Source organism: Kogia breviceps, chromosome 2 (genome assembly GCF_026419965.1).
Source record: "Kogia breviceps isolate mKogBre1 chromosome 2, mKogBre1 haplotype 1, whole genome shotgun sequence".
NCBI classification, from domain to species: Eukaryota; Metazoa; Chordata; class Mammalia; order Artiodactyla; family Physeteridae; genus Kogia; species Kogia breviceps.
This window is the reverse complement of record NC_081311.1, coordinates 22,792,995-22,815,004: the sequence shown is the minus strand read 5'-3', so window position 1 is coordinate 22,815,004 and position 22,010 is coordinate 22,792,995. Positions and strand designations below refer to the sequence as shown.

At 42.4% G+C, this 22,010-nt stretch overlaps 1 protein-coding gene across 4 annotated transcripts in view; it reads right to left on the bottom strand.

Annotated features, from left to right (window-relative positions):
- Nucleotides 1-22,010, bottom strand: part of SORCS1 (sortilin related VPS10 domain containing receptor 1) — a 565,941-nt gene that overhangs the window by 36,968 nt on the left and 506,963 nt on the right. For all 4 annotated transcript variants that reach the window (XM_067024735.1, XM_059052971.2, XM_059052968.2 and 1 more), the window contains exons 19-21: nucleotides 21,298-21,484; nucleotides 12,810-12,943; nucleotides 3,421-3,544 (exon numbers count right to left, since the gene is read on the bottom strand). In XM_067024735.1, coding sequence (XP_066880836.1) covers nucleotides 3,421-3,544; nucleotides 12,810-12,943; nucleotides 21,298-21,484 — 445 coding nt within the window. The remainder of the gene's footprint in view (nucleotides 1-3,420; nucleotides 3,545-12,809; nucleotides 12,944-21,297; nucleotides 21,485-22,010) is intronic.

Below are 22,010 nucleotides of genomic sequence, written 5' to 3'. Positions count from 1 at the left end.
GATGTAAATCTTCTGCAATCCAGGAATGCCTTTCTCAAGGACCTGGGAGCCATCTCTGAAATGGACATACAGATTGCCAACAAACACAGGAAAAGATGCTCAACATCACTAATTATCAGAGAAAGGCAAATCAAAACCACAATGAGGTATCACCTCACACTGGTCAGAATGACCATCTTCAAAAAATCTACAAACAATAAATGCTGCAGAGGGTGTGGAAAAAAGGGAACCCTCCTGCACTGTTGGTGGCAATGTAAATTAATTTAGCCACTATGGAGAACAGTATGGAGGTTCCTTAAAAAACTAAAAATAGAACTACCATATGACCCAGCAATCCCATTACAGGGCATATACCCTGAGAAAACCATAATTCGAAAAGATACACGTACCACAATGTTCACTGCAGCACTACTTACAATTGCCAGGACGTGGAAGCAACCTAAATGTCCATCAACAGATGAACCGACAAAGAAGATGTGGCATATATATACAATGGAATATTACTCAGCCATAAAAAGGAACGAAATTCAGTTATTTGTAATGAGGTGGATGGACCTAGAGTCTGTCATACCAAGTGAAGGGTCAGAAAGAGAAAAACAAATATCAGATACTAACGCACATATATGGAATCTAAAAATACGGTACTAACGAACCTTTATTCCTGCAGGGCAGGAATAAAGACACAGATGTAGAGAATGGACTTGAGGACACAGGGTGGGAAGGGGAAGCTGGGACGAAGTGAGAGAGTAGCATTGACATATATACACTACCAAATGTAAAATGGATGGATAGTGGGAAGCAGCCACATAGCACAGGGAGATCAGCTCGATGTTTTGTGACCACCTAGAGGGGTGAGATAGGGAGGGTGGGAGGGAGACGCAAGAGGGAGGGGATATGGGGATCTATGTATACGTATAGCTGATTCACTTTGTTGTACAACAGAAACGAACACAACATTGTAAAGCAAATATACTCCAATAAAGATATATATATATAGGAAAGACAGCACCCCTGCCTCTGGGAGGGTAGGAGCCTAAGTTCCATAAGCACCAATTAGCAAACACCTGTGGCTTAACGACACTGATAATCCCCTCCCCGCAGAGTCCTCTGGTACTTGCCACTAGCTTATCCCAGAGTTTAAAACTATTCCTGCCATTTGTTTCTGTTGAACTCAATCTTGCCTGATTAACACCCTGTGATGCAATTTTCCTTTAGTAGGTCATGCCCGTCCTTAGAATTTTCTAGTTACATATATGAAACTCTGGACAACCCACCTGACTGAAGATGAATTAAGGATGTTGGATGGCTCAGGAATTTGGTTAGAGGAGAGAGATGACTCTCCCTGCTCAAACTTTTAATTAAGAGATGCTTTATAATGAAGAGAACCCATGTGATAGAGAATGACCCACTCTCGATGATGCCTTTAGAAGGATTTTAGGAAGAGGAAGAAGTAAGCATAGCAAGGGATAGAAGGTTTCTATGAAACTAGATTCAGAATTATACTTATCAGATTATACTTATCTCCGTATTTTCTCACTTGTACAACAGGGATAATCATCGCATATTCCTCATAAGTCTGTTCAGAGGATTCAATAAAACAGATCATATATATCAAATGCTTAGAACAGATGCTGATAAAGGATCCATCAACATTAATTTCTACCACTACCATCATCATCATTATTATTATAATTAGATCTGTTACTGAAGAGCAGAATGACTTTAAGCCAGTAGTTTCCCATTTGGGGGCCACAATTTCCTAACTGTGAAATAATGGATTGGACTAGGTAAGTCCAAAGACCTTCTAGATTTAAAGTTCTGTCTGTGGTTCTAAGGAGGAGAGAGCAGTTGGACTAATGGGTCAGTGCCCATTAGTGACACTGGTGAAATCCAGGAGGGAGAGAGGAAAGAGAGCATCAGATGGAAAAGACATGAGAGCCAATCATGCAGGGTAATTTCAGAGCATGGAAGCTCAGCTCCACCACTTACTAGCTGGGGCAAGTTATTTACCTCTCTGAAAAAAATGAGAGTAATAATATTGGCTACCCTGCACTGCGATGGTTATGAGAATTAAATGCATTTCCAGAGCATAGAAAGGAGATGGAGAGGAAAGAGAAACAAAAGCTCTCCTCCATTAGGGCCACCTGGCTAAGAGGTCGCCTCACTGATGGGACCCTGTAGGAAAACCACAGCCCTGGTTTACTTTCACTTACTGTTGGGGCTTATCAAGTCTCTTCAGGAAGGGGAGAGGGAGGAAACATTATGTAAACTAACAGGCAGCCACGCAAGAGGAAGAGTGTCCTCAGACATATTCAAAGTTGCTTACAAATTACTTTCTGAATTTGAAGGTCAAGTTGGCAAGATGAGAAATGAAAAACAGAACCTGCATCAGAATCAATTAATTCTGGAACTGGAGCAACTGATATTGTTTGGACCATGAGCTAGTGTGTCTCTGTCTCTGTCTCTCCATCCCTCTCAACCTGTGTCTCACCTTCCCTCCCTCCCTCCCTTGAGCCTCTCTCTTGCCCTCTCTCTGCACAGCATTTATTTCCCTATCTATCGCCTTTTAAATTCTTGCTTTTTAAATTTTAATTTTCCGGGATGCATTAGTACCAATTTCATATTAACAATAAGAGTTCATATTTTTACCATCTACTAAAGCACTCAGTGCAGGTCCATCTGACTATCTTTCTATGCAGAAAAAAATTACCAAAATGAGATCAGTTTGTATAAACTGTTTTCCACTAAGGTTTCCACCTTTCCATTTCAGTGAATTTTCATTCCATGTAACACCCTGACCACATTCAATTTCCCCAACTTATTACCAGATTGTTCTGTACAGCTGTTTGTTCAAACTAATATCTAGTCTACGATGATGTACACGTGCCTGTTATGACCCTTTCTTCACTGTGAGACTAGCAGAGTGTTTTATAAATGATACATATTTGCAGAAGAGATTTTCAGAGCATTTAGACATTGGCAGATTCTTCTTAAAGAGCAAGACTCTTGAAGTTGAACTTAAAAAAAAAAAGCCTCAATGTTAACCACTTTCTTTTATAATAGGTTTTAGCTCTTTGAAAACCACCAAAATACCAAATGGAATGAATCAGCCTTACACATAATGAAACTCACTCTTCTCTACCTAAGGTAGGCGGGCGTACAGCTGTTCTATGGGCACCAAAGCCAGTTTGAAAAAAAAAAAGCAATAAACCCTCTTGCGGTTTTTTGACCACTATGTTACTGGTGAACCATATCTTCCCCAGAGGAGGAGATAAGACTTGACTCAGCTCTTTCTCAACCACTACCCTCTATTCCCTGGGAAGATTCATAAGCCAGGATGGCTTCCAGCACCAAGGTACCAAACCAGCTCATCTGAGGGATGGATGAGGGCAGTGATGGATCAGCAGGTGGGCCACTCACCGTATACTGCAATGGTCTTTGTGTCCTGCAGGATGCCATTCCCAGCTGAGACTTGCACTGTGATGGTGTTCATGCCTTCGGAAGTAAACTTGAATGATATGCTTCCCTCCAAGGTGATCAGGGGCTAAAACAAATGAGGCCACAGAGTGAAGGGAAAGCTGTTCAATTACAGATGAGATAGGCACCAGCTCTGAGCCACTGACAAGCTCTTTAAATCAGCGGAAGCTCTTTCTGGGGCATCCCCGTGTGACTGACTCCACCTATGCCTCCCCATCACCTCAAGTTCAGGCCGGAGAGGGACTATTAGAGACACGATCCCAAGAAACTCTACTCATTCTTTGTGAATTTGACACCTCCTTCCTGCTATCATCCTGATTCAGGGCTGGGGAGATCCATAGGTCTTGTTTGCTGGTGGTATGTATCTCTCTTTGTTGATAACCTACTTGTATCAAGCAGATCCCTTAATCTGAGGCAATATTAAAGAGGGGGTTCATATTAATCCAGATTTAAGCAGCAGTCACTGAAAGTCTGTAAGTTGCCAGTGCTCCTCTCCAGGGTGTACTATTTAGATAAAATTACAGTGGAACACAGCAACTATTGACACTAAACTATACTAGTTAGACAGGTGTGGCCTTGTGTGGCTCGGCTGCCTCTGAGAAGCCCTATCAGCAGTTTCCTGGAAGGAGCTGCTATGGAAACATGTACTAATTGGACAGTGGTTTGAGGACTCAAAAAGGAAAAAGAAAGACTTGGAGCAGTGCCTGTAATGCAATTGGATACCGGGGTCCTAGAGGAAAAAGATTATTAGCCTACTTACCTCCCTCGACTAACTCCCCACAAACATTTCATTCCTGTCTTTCCTTAATTAATTTACAAATCAAAATTCATTTACCTCCCTGTGTAGCAAAGGGTAGACTAAAGCCCAGCATAAGAATTCTACTTGAATCTGGGCTCTATGTCCAATGCAACCCAACTCCAGCCAGTTCCAGAACACAGGCAAGGGGGAAAAAACATGCTCAAAGTCTGAAAGTTCTTAACGTGCAAGCTATGGATGGAGGATTGGAGTGAACTTACCCACCACCTCCAGAGGTGGTGAAAAAGCAGTGACTCAAGGGGCTGTGTATATGGTTGAAAGAAGTTGGAAACTTCCATGTGAGGAAAGGAAAACCCTTAGGAATCTGAGCCGTGTGGCTGACAGGGTCTTGGTGCTCTCTGGTCGGGGGTCAGGCCTGAGCCTCTGAGGTGGGAGAGCTGAGTTCCGAACACTGGACCACCAGAGACCTCCTGGCTCCATGTAACATCAATCGGTGAGAGCTCTCCAAGAGACCTCCATCTCACTGCTAAGACTCAGCTCCACTCAATGACCAGCAAGCTCCAGTGCTGGATACCCCATGCTAAACAACTAGCAAGACAGGAAAACAACCCCATCCATTAGCAGAGAGGCTGTCTAAAATCATACTAAGTTCACAGACACCCCAAAACACACCACCAGATGCGGTCCTGCCCGCCAGAAAGACAAGATCCAGCCTCATCCACTACAACACAGACACCAGTCCCCTCCACCAGGAAGCCTACACAACCCACTGACCAACCTTAGCCACTGGGGGCAGACACCAAAAACAACGGGAAATATGAACCTGCAGCCTGAGAAAAGGAGACCCCAAACACAATAAGTTAAGCAAAATGAATAAACAGAGAAACATGCAGCAGATGAAGGAGCAAGGTAAAAACCCACCAGAACAAACAAATGAAGAGGAGATAGGCAGTCTACCTGAAAAAGAAGTCAGAGTAATGATAGTAAACATGATCCAAAATCTTGGAAAAGAATGGAGAAAATAAAAGAAACATTTAACAAGGACCAAGAAGAACTAAAGAACAAACAATGATGGACAACAGAATAAATGAAATTTAAAATTGTCTAGAAGGAATCAGTAGCAGAATAACTGAGGCAGAAGAACGGATAAGTGACCTGGAAGATAAAATTGTGGAAATAACTACCACAGAGCAGAAGAAAGAAAAAGAATGAAAGATTGAGGACAGTCTCAGAGACCTCTGGGACAACATTAAATGCACCAACATTTGAATTATAGAGGTCCCAGAAGAAGAAGAGAAAAAGAAAGGGTATGAGAAAATATTTGAAGAGATTATAGTCGAAAACTTCCCAAATATGGGAAAGGAAATAGTCGATTAAGTCCAGGAAGTACAGAGAGTCCCATACAGGATAAATCCAAGGAGAAACACACCAAGACACATATTAATCAAACTATCAAAAATTAAAAACAAAGAAAAAATACTGAAAGCAGCAAGGGAAAAACAACATATAACATACAAGGGAATCCCCATAAGGTTAACAGCTGATCTTTCAGCAGAAACTCTGCAAGCCAGAAGGGAGTGGCAGGACATATTTAAAGTGATGAAAGGGAAAAATCTACAACCAGGATTACTCTACCCAGCAAGGATGTCATTCAGATTTGAGAGAGAAGTTAAAAACTTTACAGACAAGCAAAAGCTAAGAGAATTCAGCACCACCAAACCAGCTTTACAACAAATGCCAAACGAACTGCTCTAAGTGGGAAACACAAGAGAAGAAAAGAACCTACAAAAACAAACCCAAAACAATTAAGAAAATGGTAATAGGAACATACATATTGATAATTACCTGAAATGTAAATGGTTTAAATGCTCCAACCAAAAGACATAGACTGGCTGAATGGATACAAAAACAAGACCCAAATATATGGTGTCCACAAGAGACCCACTTCAGACCTAGGGACACATACAGACTGAAAGTGAGGGGATGGAAAAAGATATTCTGGGCAAATGGAAATCAAAAGAAAGCTGGAGTAGCAATTCTTATATCAGACTAAATAGACTTTAAAATAAAGACTATTACAAGAGACAAAGAAGAACACTACATAATGATCAAGGAATCAATCCAAGAACATATAACAATTGTAAATATTTATGCACCTAACATAGGAACACCTCAATACATAAGGCAAATGTTAGCAGCCATAAATGGGGAAATTGACAGTAACACAATCATAGAAGGGTCTTTAACACGCCACTTTCACCAATGGACAGATCATCCAAAATGAAAATAAATAAGGAAACACAAGCTTTAAATGATAGATTAAACAAGATGGACTTAACTGATACTTATAGGACATTCCAACCAAAAATAACAAAATACACTTTCTTCTCAAGTGCTCATGGAACATTCTTCAGGATAGATCATATCTTGGGTCACAAATCAAGCCTTGATAAATTTAAGAAAACTGAAATCATATCAAGTAACTTTTCTGACCACAACGCTATGAGACTAGATATCACTTACAGGAAAAGATCTGTAAAAAATACAAACACATGGAGGCTAAACAATACACTACTTAATAACCAAGTGATCACTGAAGAAATCAAAGAGAAAATAAAAAAATACCTAGAAACAAATGACAATGAAAACATGACGACCCAAAACCTATGGGATATAGCAAAAGCAGTTCTAAGAGGGAAGTTTGTAGCAGTACAATTCTACCTCAAGAAACAAGAAACATCTCTAATAAACAACCTAACCTTACACCTAAAGCTTTTAGAGAAAGAAGAACAAAAATACCCCAAAGTTAGCAGAAGGAAAGAAATCATAAAGATCAGATCAGAAATAAATGAAAAAGAAATGAAGGAAACGATAGCAAAGATCAATTAAACTAAAAGCTGGTTCTTTGAGAAGATAAACAAAATCAATAAACCATTAGCCAGACTCATCAGAGAGGACTCAAGTCAAAGAATTAGAAATGAAAAAGGAGAAGTAACAACTGACACTGCAGAAATACAAAGGATCATGAGAGATTACTACAAGCAACTATATGCCAATAACATGGAGAACCTGGAAGATATGGACAAATTCTTAGAAAAGTACAACCTTCCGAGACTGAACCAGGAAGAAATAGAAAATATAAACAGACCAATCACAAGCACTGAAATTGAAACTGTGACTAAAAATCTTCCAAAAAACAAAAGCCAGGGACCAGATGGATTCACAGGCAAATTCTATCTAACATTTAGAGAAGAGAAGATGTCACAAAAAAAGAAAAAGATATTGGCATGTCCAATATTACTGATGAACATAGATGTAAAAACCCTCAACAAAATACTAGCAAACAGAATCCAAGAGCACATTAAAAGGATCATACACCATGATCAAGTGGGGTTTATCTCAGGAATGCAAGGAATCTTCCATATACACAAATCAATCAATATGATACCCCATATTAACAAACTGAAGAATAAAAACCATACGATAATTTCAACAGATGCAGAAAAAGTTTTCAACAAGATTCAACACCAATTTATGATAAAAAATCTCCAGAAAGTAAGCATAGAGGGAACTTACCTCAACATAATAGAGGCCATATATTACAAACCCACAGCCAACATCATTCTCAATGGTGAAAAGCTGAAACCATTTCCACTAAGATGAGGAACAAGACAAGGCTGCCCACTCTCACCACTATTATTCAACAGCAATCAGAGAAGAAAAAGAAATAAAAGGAATCCAAATCAGAAAAGAAGACATAAAACTGTCACTGTTTGCAGACGACATGATACTATACATACAGAATCCTAAAGATGTTACCAGAAAACTACTAGAGCTAATCAATGAATTTGGTAAAGTAGCAGGATACAAAATGAATGCACAGAAATCTCTTGCATTCCTGTACACTAATGATGAAAAATCTGAAAGAGAAATTAAGGAAACACTCCCGTTTACCACTGCAACAAAAAAAATAAAATACCTAGGAATAAACACACCTAAGGAGACAAAAGACCTGTATGCAGAAAACTATAAGACACTGATGAAAGAAATTATAGATGACTGAAACAGATGGAGAGATGTACCATGATCTTGGATTGGAAGAATTAACATTGTGAAAATGACTATACTTCCCAAAGCAATCTACAGATTCAGTGCAATCCCTATCAAACTACCAATGGCATTTTTCACAGAACTAGAGGAAAAAAATTTCACAATTTGTATGGAAACACAAAAAAGCCCGAATAACCAAAGCAATCTTGAGAAAGAAAAATGAAGCTGGAGGGGCTTTCCTCATGGTGCAGTGGTTGAGAATCTGCCCGCCAATGCAGGGGACACAGGTGTCAGCCCTGGCCTGGGAAGATCCCACATGCCACGCAGCAACTAGGCCCGTGAGCCACAACTACTGACCCTGCGCGCCTGGAGCCTGTGCTCCGCAACAAGAAGGTCACGATAGTGAGAGGTCCGCACACTGCGATGAAGAGTGGCCCTACTTGCCACAACTAGAGAAAGCCCTCGCACAGAAACGAAGACCCAACACAGCCAAAAATATAAATAAATAAATAAATAAATAATAAAAATTTTAAAAAATGAAGCTGGAGGAATCAGGCGCCCTGACTTCAGACTATACTATAGTAATCAAGACAGTATGGTATTGGCACAAAAACAGAAATATAGTTCAATGCAACAGGACAGAAAGCTCAGAGATAAACGTACACACATATGGTCACCTTATCTTTGATAAATGAGGCAAGAATATTCAGTGAAGAAAAGACAGCCTCTTCAATAAGTGGTGCTGGGGAAACCGGATAGCTACATGTAAAAGAATGAAATTAGAACATTCCCTAACACCATACACAAAAATAAACTCAAAATGGATTAAAGACCTAAATGTAAGGCCAGACACTATAAAACTCTTAGAGGAAAACATAGGCAGAACACCCTATGACATAAATCACAGTAAGATCCTTTTTGACCCACCTCCTAGAGAAATGGAAATAAAAACAAAAATAAACAAATGGGACCTAATGAAACTTAAAAGCTCCTGCACAGCAAAGGATATCATAAACAAGACCAAAAGACAACCCTCAGAATGCAAGAAAATAGTTGCAAATGACAAAGGATTAATCTACAAAATTTATAAGCAACTCATGCAGCTCAAAAAAACAAACCCAATCCAAAAATGGGCAGAAGACCTAAATAGATATTTCTCCAAAGAAGATATACAGATTGCCAACAAACACATGAAAGGATGCTCAACATCATTAATCATTAGAGAAATGCAAATCAAAACTACAATTAGGTATCACTTCACACCAGTCAGAATGGCCATCATCAAAAAATCTACAAACAATAAATGCTGGAGAGGGTGTGGAGAAAAGGGAACCCTCTTGCACTGCTGGTGGGAATGTAAATTGATACAGCCACTATGGAGAACAGTAGGGAGGTTCCTAAAAAAACTAAAATAGAACTACCATACGACCCAGCTATCCCACTACTGGGCATATACCCTGAGAAAACCATAATTCCAAAAGAGTCATGTACCACAGTGTTCACTGCAGCTCTATTTACGATAGTCAGGACATGGAAGCAACCTAAGTGTCCATCGACAGATGAATGGATAAAGAAGAAGTGGCACATATATACAATGGAATATTAGCCATAAAAAGAAACGAAATTGAGTTATTTGTAATGAGGTGGGTGGACCTAGAGACTGTCATACAGAGTGAAGTAAGTCAGAAGGAGCAAAACAAATACTGTATGCTAACACATATACATGGAATCTAAAAAAACCAAAAAACAAAAAAACAAAGTGGTTCTGAATAACCTAGGGGCAGGACAGGAATAAAGACACAGACGTAGAGAATGGATTTGAGGACACGGGGAGGGGGAAGGGTAAGCTGAGACGTAGTGAGAGAGTGACATTGACATATATATATACTACCAAATGTAAAACAGATAGCTAGTGGGAAGCAGCCACATAGCACAGGGAGATCAGCTCGGTGCTTTGTGACCACATAGGGGGTGGGATAGGGAGGGTGGGAGGGAGATACGAAAGAGAGGGGATATGGGGATATATGTATACGTATAGCTGATTCACTTTGTTATACAGCAGCAACTATCACAACAATGAAAAGCAATTATACTCCAATAAAGATGTTTTAAAAAATTGAAAAAAAGAAGCCTCCTCAACATAATCTGTTGAGAATTTGGTTTTCCTCTAAAAGCTTAAGAAAAAACAAAAAACAGAAGTTGTTTAGTATTGTCACCTTCTAGTACTATTTTTCAGGCAAATAAATAGATTTCTCTTCTTCTACTATGGGTAGTGGGCCCACTCTGGGCCCAATTTACATGCATGGTTTCATAATAAAAAAGGGTTTCTTTTCAGTTGATTTATATCAGCAGTAGAGGTGAGAGATTCCTTTGACTGTCAGGAATGCAGCAGGTCTGGTATCAGGAGAGGTTTCCTCCCTAGGCTTGTGCAAAATTATGGCTCCAGTTAAAGCCGACACTCAGCTCTGAAGTAGAAGATTTGTATTCACATAAGATGCATTGCATTTGAAGAGCAAAGTCACAAGTGAAAGCAACTCTGCTGGAAGGAGATGATGCTTTCCCGTCCAGAGCAGTTGGTCCCAGGGCCCTCTGGGAAGGGAGGCTTCAGGGCCTGAGTTCTACTGCCTTAACTAACGTTTGCAAGCAAATTTTAATTTCTGAGAATGGAGTGAATTCCAAACTGAAACAGAGCATGAAGCCTGGTGTGCGGGGAAGAAAAACACAGGCAGGCTGAGAAGGTCTTGGATCTGTGTGAAGCAGCTGAATGAGATTGGAAGAAGCCACTTCACCTGTCCTCACTTTCTCATCTGTAAAATGAAGGACAGAGTAAATGAGGTCTAAGGTTTCTACTGGTTTTGAAACTACTGCCCACTTTGGATCACAGGGAATGTTTGGGGGAAACATAAAACAGAAAGCTGAGCTAAAGAAGGGGCTGCATCTGATCCAGGGTGAGAGGGTCACGGCGGGGAGCTGGGTTGCACAGACATCTGTGGCTCTTGCTTGTCTGGTGTCCACTGGCCTCTTTTCCTTTTGAGGGCCATTCCCTCCCTTCTCTTGGTCTAGATGGATCTAGGGAGGCTGACTTCAGCAGCTCTGTTTCTGTTCCCAGCACCGTGGTCAAGGCCTGGCCGACATTACTCCGTTCTGGGGACTTCTGTTAGAACTTAGGGGAAAGATGGCTTCTTTTCTCTGCTGAGCTGTGGAAGCATAAAGCTCAGGCTCCTGCTAAGGGTCACTGCAGAGCAAAGCCCAACTGGAGGAGAAGGCTAACTGAGAGGAAGGCAGAGGTAACGCATGAACACTACTATACATAAAATAGACAACTAGTAAGGACCTACTGGGAACTCTAGGGAACCCTCTTGCGCTGCTGGTGGGAATGTAAATTGATACAGCCACTATGGAGAACAGTATGGAGGTTCCTTAAAAAACGAAAAATAGAACTACCATACGACCCAGCAATCCTACTACTGGGCATATATCCTAAGAAAACCATAATTTCAAAAAGAGTCATATACCAAAATGTTCATTGCAGCTCTATTTACGATAGCCAGGACATGGAAGCAACCTAAGTGTCCATCCACAGATGAATGGATAAAGAAGATGTGGCACATATATACAATGGAATATTACTCAGCCATAAAAAGAAATGAAACTGAGTTATTTGTAATGAGGTGGCTAGACCTGGAGTCTGTCATACAGAGTGAAGTAAGTCAGAAGGAGAAAAACAAATACCGTATGCTAACACACATATATATGGACTCTAAGAAGAAAAAAAATGTCATGAAGAGATTAGTGGTAGGATGGGAATAAAACACAGACTTACTAGTGCATGGACTTGAGGATATGGGGAGGGGGAAGGGTAAGCTGTGACGAAGTGAGAGAGTGGCAGGGACATATACACACTACCAAATGTAAAATAGATAGCTAGTGGGAAGCTGCCGCATAGCACAGGGAGATCAGCTCCGTGCTTTGTGACCACCTAGAGGGGTGGGATAGGGAGGGTGGGAGGGAGGGTGATGCAAGAGGGAAGAGATATGGGAACATATGTATATGTCTAACTGATTCACTTTGTTGTAAAGGAAAAACGAACTATTGTAAAACAGTTATACTCCAATAAAGATGTTTAAAAATAAAATAAAATAAAATAGATAACTAGTAAGGACCTACTGTATAGCACAGGGAACTCTACTCCATACTCTGTAATGGCCCATGTGGGAAAAGAATCTAAAAAAGAGTGGACATATGTATAACTGATTCACTTTGCTGTACACCTGAAACTAATACAACATTGTAAATCCACTGTACTCTGATAGAAATTTAAAAAAAAAAAAAAAAGAGGTAGGGGCACAGGGGTGAGAGAGAGACAGAGACTGATGAGATGACTGGGGCACTCGGAGCCCACCGGACCCGGAGCTGCGACAACCTTTAGTCTCTTGAGTCACGTTAAGCCATGACTTTCTCTCCCTTTCGCGCTCTGGCCAGTTTGAGTGGAGCCGCACCAAGCCCGCGCGGAAGGCCGACCCACCTCAGTGTTATTTCCGTACCACCACACGTAAGTGGGCGTGCCCACTTGGCTGGGCCACAGCACAGCAGTCGCGTTGACCTCTTTGTCCTTCGTGGTGACGAAGGGAAGAGACAGGTGTACGTGCTCCAGGGGACCTGAGGCACAAGAGGAGAGAGGAGGCATGGAGAGGGGAGAGCTCTCTCTGCTTCACCTGCCTTCCCTGATACGAAGAGAATACGCATTCCTTCTGGAAGCCTCCCAACCATCAGTCGGGTTCCCTGAAGGAAGTGCTCGGGTGCTGTCCCTACTCTGGGGAAAAGGATATATTGTGAACAGTTGTGTCTCAACATTTTCCGCTTACCAGTCTTTCTTCCAGGCCTACAACCCGAGTTGTTTATGTGTAAAAGTTTAAAAACTTACAGGTAATTGAAGAAGTCCTTAAAGGAACAGGCATAATATGAGATTTCACAGGGAGATGCAAAGTGTTCCCAAGGAGTTATATTCTTGGTGGTAAACCAGGATTGTGAAAACCTCCGAGAATCCATGTGGGATGGGTGTTAGGGGTTGGTGGTGGTTCTTATACAAATCCCCAGACCATTCTACATGTAAGTATTCTTTATTCTTTACTGGATTTTAAATGTGTGTGTGAGTATATGTAAATGTGCATGTTTGTATGTAACCGTGAGTGTGTGTTTGTGTGAGTGTATGTAAAGTCACCCAGTTAGGTAAGCGTGGTGTTGAGTTGAGCGTGTCCAGGACAGAGGCAGGCATGAGCGGGCAGAGAGAGCTCTGTGGTCCTCAGGTTCTCAGGATGCGTTCAGCTGAAAAACAGGATGATTCTACCTATGGAGGCCCATTAGACCAGAAAGCTTAATCAGATGTACAAACCCACAAAGATATAAATATCCTCTCCCTAGAGACCTATCCTATGACCCCTGACCTTTTCTTTGGGTTACTTTTACCAGACAAAATGCATTTTCTTTTGAGGTGAACGTGACAAAAATCCATCATGCCCATCTTTATCTGATGAGGTGGAGAAGGATGTGGTCCCTCAGGCCTTTGCACCTGGTTTAATTACTTCCTCCTCTTCTGTTTGACCATTTAATGTGTCTCCTAGGGTATTGTCTTTGGCCTTTCTCTCCCTCCATCTACTCTTCTGCTGAGTAATACCATCCATACCCTGACCTTAAACTCTGAACTCTATGCTTAGGGCTCCAAAACCACCTTCTTGACTCCAGACTCAATTAGCAGCCAAAGTTCCCTAGAAATCCACTGTTTTCCCCCAATCTGTATTCTCCAATCTTGATGAATGACCAGTGTTTATCCAGGGGAACAACCCAGAAGCAGACAGTCAATCCCAATTCCTTATTTCTTTGCCATCCATATCCATTGAGGAAACCATTGATTTGGTTTCATAAATTCTCTCTCAGGTAGAGCTCTTCTCACCCTGCCCTGGTTCATACACTAAACACCTGTCTCACGTGGACTCGTACAGACTCTCCTGCAGGTTTTCCAGCCTCTAACCTTTCCCCACTCTAATCCGTCCTCCTGCTCTATGCGTTCAATGCCTGCCTCCCTCCATAATACATAAGTTGAACCAAGTGCCAGGTGGCCCCATCACTTAGAATAAAATATATGCTCCAGGGCGAGGGCAGAGCAAGTACAAAGACCTTGAGGAGGAGGTGGCTCTCCATGTTTAAAGAATAGCAAGAAACAGAGAAACAAATGGAGAAAAAGAGTGGAAGCAGATGCGATCTCAGGGATATTTAGGACATAGAGCATGTTGGCCTTGTTGGCCCTGAAATATGTGTATGTGTGTTTGCATAAGTTCATTATGTATAATGTGTATATATATATATATGTATTATATATACATTCATACAATGTATAGCAATGACTATGTACCTTCTCACCCTTCAAATTGTTGAGAGTGATTTTTCTAGAAAGCCATGCTACTCACTTGATCAAGATGAAAATTCCCATTACCTAATTATAATAATAATGAAAGCTAACATGTACAGATCTAAAATTTGTGATACAGAGAACACAGGCTGCAAACTTTTGGAGGGTGAGAGTCCTTCATATTTATCTTTATGTGTAAGGATGTGCACAGTTCTTGAGACGTAGCAGGTACTGGAACTTTGGCTGTGTAAGTGAACAGAAACATATACTTTCCTATTTCTGCTTTTGTCCATGTTTTTCTGTCTTTATAGATTAGAGGCTTGGTGACCAGCAAACAGAGTAGAATTGATTTTCTGGTTTATAAGCCATATGATAAGAAGTAGTTGATCATAAGTCAGAATGGTTCAAGGAGATAATAAAAGGGCATCGTTTACGGACCAATGACCATGTGCCACATATTCTGTGAATGACTTCTTATTTTCATTTAATCTTCACACAACCTTATGAAGTAGGCACTACTGTTAGCTCCATGCAGAGAAGAACAGAGGAAGGTGACCTTCCTCAATTCCAGGGTGTGAACCAAAGCAGTTCAAGTTCAGAACCTGGGCCAGCTGACAAATGCTCGAGAAGACCCATGTTAACAAAATAGCGATTAAGAGTCCCTACTTCCTGATGACTTAGACATGTTGCAGGCATTGGGCAATGCTCGTTACACAGGCTCTTGTTTACTGCATGGCTCTTGCTGTCCCCATCACATGATGTGCTCCAGCAGGTGCCCTGTCCCACCCAAGGACCTTGCTTTCACACCTTTCTTATGGCACCTGTCATCTCCATATCTCAGTTCCAGGGCCCCCTCCTCTGTGACACTCCTCCTGACTCCCCAGTTAGAGTTACATGGATCAGCTAGGATGCAAGAACTAGACAAGCTCTGGGAGACATGCCAGTTCCATCCTAAAAGGGTTCATCTTGGTCTCTCACATATGAGCATCCAACAATTTTTCTTTTAAAGTCCAAAGGTCAAAGGATGATGCCTGTGTGTCCTGTTAATGACAAAAGTTGAGTCTTGAAGTATGGCCACTCCTTCACTCAGTAGTTTTTGAGTGCTATTACGTGTTGGGCATGATTCTCGGTGCTGGGACACCTGGCCCTTGGTGGAGCTTATGTATCGTTAAGAGAGGCAGTACCTGCAAGGAGCGGGGGTAGGTGAGAGCCTGCTATTTTTGATAGGGTGGTCAAGCAAAGTCTCTTGGAAGCAAGGACATTTGAGCAGCGACCTGAATAACATGCAGAAATGAACCGTGTGTCTACTGGGGAAGCTCCAGGGTGAGTGTGGGGCAAAGACCTTGAGAAGGAGGTGCCTTGTCAGGTGCCAGGATGGCAGGGAATAGCAGCAGTAAAGAGATGGAGGGGGCTTCCCTGGTGGCGCAGTGGTTGAGAGTCCGCCTGCCGATGCAGGGGACACGGGCTCGTGCCCCCGTCCTGGAAGATCACACATGCCGCGGAGCGGCTGGGCCCGTGAGCCACGGCCGCCGAGCCTGCGCGTCCGGAGCCTGTGCTCCGCAAGGGGAGAGGCCACAGCAGTGAGAGGCCCGCGTACCGCAAAAAAAAAAAAAAAAAAAAAAGAGATGGAGGGAAGGAGCCGAAGCCAATGAGATCTAGCAGGTATTCAGGACACTCAGCAGATCACTTTAGGCCCTGAAGAATGTCCGTGTGTGTTTATATAAGTTCCTTCTTGCATGTATAGACATCATCCATCCATACAAATGTGTGGAATTTCGCTTTCAGATTGCCAAGTCCTCTTGGGCTCATTTACTTTTTATGTGTTCAATACACCTGGTTCCTGTTGCCCCAAAGCCTATCTTTCAAGCCTTGCTTTTCTACACAGAGGGTGTGATCTGCCCTAATACAGCCTTCGAAGTGAAACTCCAGCCCCTGGAGGCCCCTAGCTAGCTGGCTAGTCGCACTGAGCTGAAAGTGGAACGAGCTGGCAGGTACTGCTTCTTCGGACAGGTGCCTTTAATGAGCAAAACGGACAGCAGGTGGCGCTGCATTACCCTTTATGAATCTTCACAAGGCGGCTGAGAGGAGGGGCGAAATTACTTGTGTGAATTGTTTCCCTTCTCTTGCTTGGTTTTCCTGTGCTGCAGGGAACAAGTGCTGTTTGTGTGACTGAACACTCTGTGTGTGTGTGTGCTGATCAGTGACTGAACAGTGTGTGTGTGTGTGTGTGTGTGTGTGTGTGTGTGTGTGCGTGCTGATCAGTGACCTGCCTCTGGCATTTGTTCTGAAGACCTCTTCTGACCATCTAATTAAATATTGTGCATGTATCATATTGCTGTTTGTCTGAAAGGTTAAAAAAATCTACCAGAAGAAATAAAAGAAATTCAAAGTGTGAAGATGAGTTCCTACAACAGAGTCCCTCAAACTTCAGTGGGCATGAGAATCACACTCATCTGTTCAAGGCAGATTATGATATCACACTGCCAGAAATTCTAATTCAATAGGTCTGGAAAGGGGCCCAGGACACTATATTTTTACCACGTAATTCTGAAGCAGGTGGCTCATTAACCACATTTTACAAAACCCAGGTCTGACATTCACTGGCCAATATAATCATCGTGTGAATAGTTACAAAGCTACACAGGTTTTCAAGACACTGATCACTTTACCCTAAGATGGGGACAGAAACACATGTGCAAAGGGCTCCTATGTAACGGGGTAGTTGAGAAGAGAGGTTTGGGAAGTATCGGAAAATCCACCTCATCTTTTTTATCACCTCCTATTCTGCAAGTTTGCACAATCTTCAGTGATTTTTTTTTTTTTTCTTTTTCCTGCAAGACTGGCTGAGATAGGGCAGATTTCTGAGCAGAAATCTGCATGTCCTTTAAATTCTCTGCTCCATCCAGTTGAAGGCAACCCTGGCTGCACCCCGTGTCTAGTTGGCAAACTAGCAGAGCACAGTGAATACACTCGTCAAGGAATTCTCAACTGTCAGGCTACAAAAGATCACTCAGCTGCCCTGAGAGAGCCTCCCCATCCTGGAGACATTACAGCAGGAGTATCATCTCCATTTGCTTCTGATGACCTTTGCAAACCAGTATTTAAGAACTTCTGATTTAGAATCAAAGCACCTTTTTGAACTGGAAAGTGGAGGAAGTAGGTGCTCAAGACAGGTCGTGGAGTTTTCTGGAAGAGCCCTGGGGATGGGGAGGGGGGTTGGATGAGAACGGCAGGGGGCAGGCTTTGGTAAACTGAGCTGAGTTGTTGCTCTCAGAACCCACTAAATACAAATGCACGGGCTGCACCGTGATGACGGAAAATCAAGCTTGGCCAGTTGACAGGGCACAGCATGAGTTGCTTGATAGAACCTTTGAGAAACAAGACATGCATTTCTCACACGATGGAGGAGAAAAACTAGTTTCAGAAAAATGCAATAACTCAGCTAGGAGTTCAGGCCAGCATCTGGGACCCAACAACTCCCAACTCAGTCCAGTGCTTGTTTTTGTTTTTCTTACAAAGCCATATATCCCTTCACTAACCCGCCACCATGGCACTAAAAATTGCCACGTTACTCTCCGTATTTGAGAGCAGGGGGAATGTAAGTCAATTATGATTTTACCGTGACTTCTTCTTAGTGTAAAATAGTGGCAAATCATAGTACTTCTCCAATCCTTGCTTTTCCCATATGAAAGGAAGGCCAAATGTTGCCCATCATGGTAGAGGTGTGAGAATAAGCAAAGAAGTTCATATGCACAGTAAAGCGCGATGGGCCCTTCAGGAGAGAAGCCCTAGCAAACATGTCAGAACCTGCTGGCAATGCTCATGCTAAGGCCTTTATATGTATGTGAATTAATGAAAACTTTAAAAATAATCCTGCTTTCAAATAGTTAGTATAAAAAGCTAATTCTTGTCCCCAAGACCAGGCTTAGAAAGGGGTCCCATGATATGAGGCCTCCTTACCCAACCGCTTGACCCAAGATGAGGCTGACAAAATTAACATCAGAACACAAAACTTTCCATTACAAATCACCTGCTACTGAGGTTAAGGTCAAATCACTTAAGCCGTTCAATCAGGCTAATGAGATGAAAAAAATTGCAAGTGTACAAAGCAGCTCATTTCTTTCAGAAGTGATGGCTTCACTAACCCTTGATCTGAAGCAGAGGTAAACTCTGTGCTGTTTTCCTCCCCAGGATTCAGTAAGCCCACGAGAGAACCAGGACAGGCAGGTTTCCCTCATGGGATATGGTTATATGTAAGGTGAAGAAGAGTCCACAGGGCAACCAGGATGGGGAGCTATGGATGACGCTATGGGAAACCCTGAGAAACTGAGACGAAAAGCTGCTGCTGAATTTTGAATCAGTACTGACACATGCTTAGAGTCCAGGGATGTTTAATACATATATGGGATGTGGAATAGAATAACTGCAATTCTTCCGGAGAGTAGATCTTTAACAAAAATCCACCTTATGGAATAAGCTGTGCAGAATGATAAGCTGCCAGGTAGGCAGCCATTCTCAGCAAATGTACCGCCATTTATGTTACCACTTATTTTTGTTACTAATAACCAAGTTCGTGATGTCGTTTTTAAATATTTCAGGATTAGTCTTAGGATACTATCACTTTTGTCCTTATAGATACTGATATATAGGGAGGGATTATCTTTCAGTAAGAGGCAACTCCGGGAAGTCTATCTAGGACAGCTGAAAAGCGGCAGTCAGCCGGAAGAGAGGCTGGGAAATGCGTCTGGAGTGGTACAGCCAGTACGCTGCCTCTAACCTAAATGTTCACGTTCCTTTGGGATGATGTGCAAAGATGTGGAGGCAAATAAGGGCTGATGGAGACTTGGATCCTCTAACCCCAAGCCAGCGCAGGCACTGATAATAACCTAGTGGCCAAGCGCTGGGATTCTGGAGGCAGGGAGACCTGAGTCTGAAACCTGGCTCTGCCAGGCAGTACGCCTGCAACTTCAAATGGGTGATTTAAGCTTTCTGAACCTCACTGTTCTTTGTAAGGTAGTGTTTCTGATAGTGCCTACTTCATAGGGTTGTTCTGAAAAGGAAGATCATATACATAAAGAACATGTTTAGCACAAAGCCTGGCACACAGTAAGAGCTTAACAAACGTTAGCCGAAAAGGGGGATGTGGAGTTGGCATAGTGGGAATCTTGCAGAACTCTGTTTAAACTCAAAGGAGGATGGCTGTGTTTCTTTGAAGCACTTGGGTCCTGAGTGTACAGGAGATAAGGATCAAGAATGACTGACAGGGCAGGAAACCTCAGTAAGGAACAATCTCTTGGAGACCCCTAAATAGCCTTACCCACCCACTGGATCACAGCAGCCTAACAAAAGAGATTCTACTTGGTACTTTCTGTGCTCAGTTTGGTTCCATGAACAAAAGTCAGGTGAGACGCATGGAATACTGCCTAGCCTTAATACTCCTGGCCTAGAACTTGGAATCTGAACGTGACCATTCATATAAAGGGGCTAACGTTCGTTTAAAAGTAAACCATTTATCCAGCAATCTAAACAAGTCCTATGTCTGTCTGGGGACACCCATACACCAAGCATAAGAGGCATTCATGGCAAACATTGTTACCAAACACAGCTTAGGAGGTATCATTGTCTCATTAGGACACCTTTGAACTCCTCAATGGGGGAAATACTTTAATACTTTGTGTGTGTGTGTGTGTGTATTTGTTTGTTTGTTGGTTCTCTGTACGTGAGCCTCTCACTGTTGTGGCCTCTCCCATTGCGGAGCACAGGCTCCGGACGCGCAGGCTCATTGGCCATGGCTCACGGGCCCAGCTGCTCCGCGGCATGTGGGATCTTCCCGGACCGGGGCACGAACCCGTGTCCCCTGCATCGGCAGGCGGACTCTCAACCACTGCGCCACCAGGGAAGCCCGAATACTTTTTGAAACTATTTCTAAATGTAGCTTCCTTAACATACTTTAATACTTTTTGAAACTATTTCTAAATGTAGCTTCCTTAACATACTTTAATACTTTTTGAAACTATTTCTAAATGTAGCTTCCTTAACATTGTTTACCCTCTTTCCCTCTATGCCACCTTCTAGGACCAACTCATCACAGATCAAAGTCCAGGAAACATACTCTTTCTTTAAAAAAGGAACAGAAGTCTAAAAGAATTATTAATAATGAGATATAACATGGGAAGAGAAAAAAAAATCAGATGGGGAGAAATTCCATTACTTCTGCTAATGGGGAGTGTTCTCAAACATTTCTGACCAAAAAAAAAACCCAAACAAACCCACCCCCCCCCCCACCCGCTGCAACAAATTCATATTCAATCAACCAGCCCAGCAAGCTGCTCAGGTCCAGCACAGACACAGGTATCGTCTCGCAGAAGCATTTGGAAGAGGCAGAGTCAGTGCAACAGAACAATCTGAAGCAAACCAGAGTCCAGATCACTCAAAACTAAACCCTGGTTTTTTTCTTGCTTTCTCCCCACTTGGCTCTCTCACTCTCCTTTCCCCTCCTGCTAAAAGGTAACTAGTGAGCTTCTTCTAGATAAGGAATTTTGGATTATATCTTTAAAAGGACACAATATCTCAAATATGTCATAAACCAACAACAGTAATAACATACAAGTTACATGTAAGTACAGGACGGCGCTGTCAGACCCCAGACTGTTGTCCACCTGCACGGTCACTCGGAAAATGCCCACATTGTGATAGACGTGTTTGATCCCATCTTCCATGGAGCTGAGGTTGACATAAGACACTGCGATGCCGTCCCCGAAGTCCACTTGGATGAATGTCCTCTGGACGTCACCCTGAAAGACAACATCGGAGGAAGGGGAGTCGGAGGTGCTTGGCTGCTGCTTCTCCAGGGGTTGGGGCTTGTCTGAGCCCTGGGCTCAAAAGGCAGCCCCGGTTCCCCCCTATAGCTGGGAGCATCTGTCCGTGTGACAGGGTCCCTGTGACATTCCTTGGCAGACAGGAGTTTACTCAGATGGATGCTCTCCAAATCTGAAGGGCACCAACTCCCCAAAGTTTCAAGATTTGGACAATTAAGTGTTTGATTATCAGCTCCAATTGGATATTCAGTTTCTCTGAAGGCTTTGTTTATAGTCTGATCATCCACATGAATAAAAGATGTACATACAGAGTTTAAAAAATTCAGCCTCCCTGACATAACCAAGGACCACTTCCCATGTGTTCTGGACCCCCAAATCCCCTTCTTTATATCTGGTTCCCTAACTGTGTTGGAGGAAGGACAGGAGACATCTTGCCTTACACATTATATGACACTGGACTCAGCCCTATTATTACGATAATGATGGTTATTTTGTTTACATT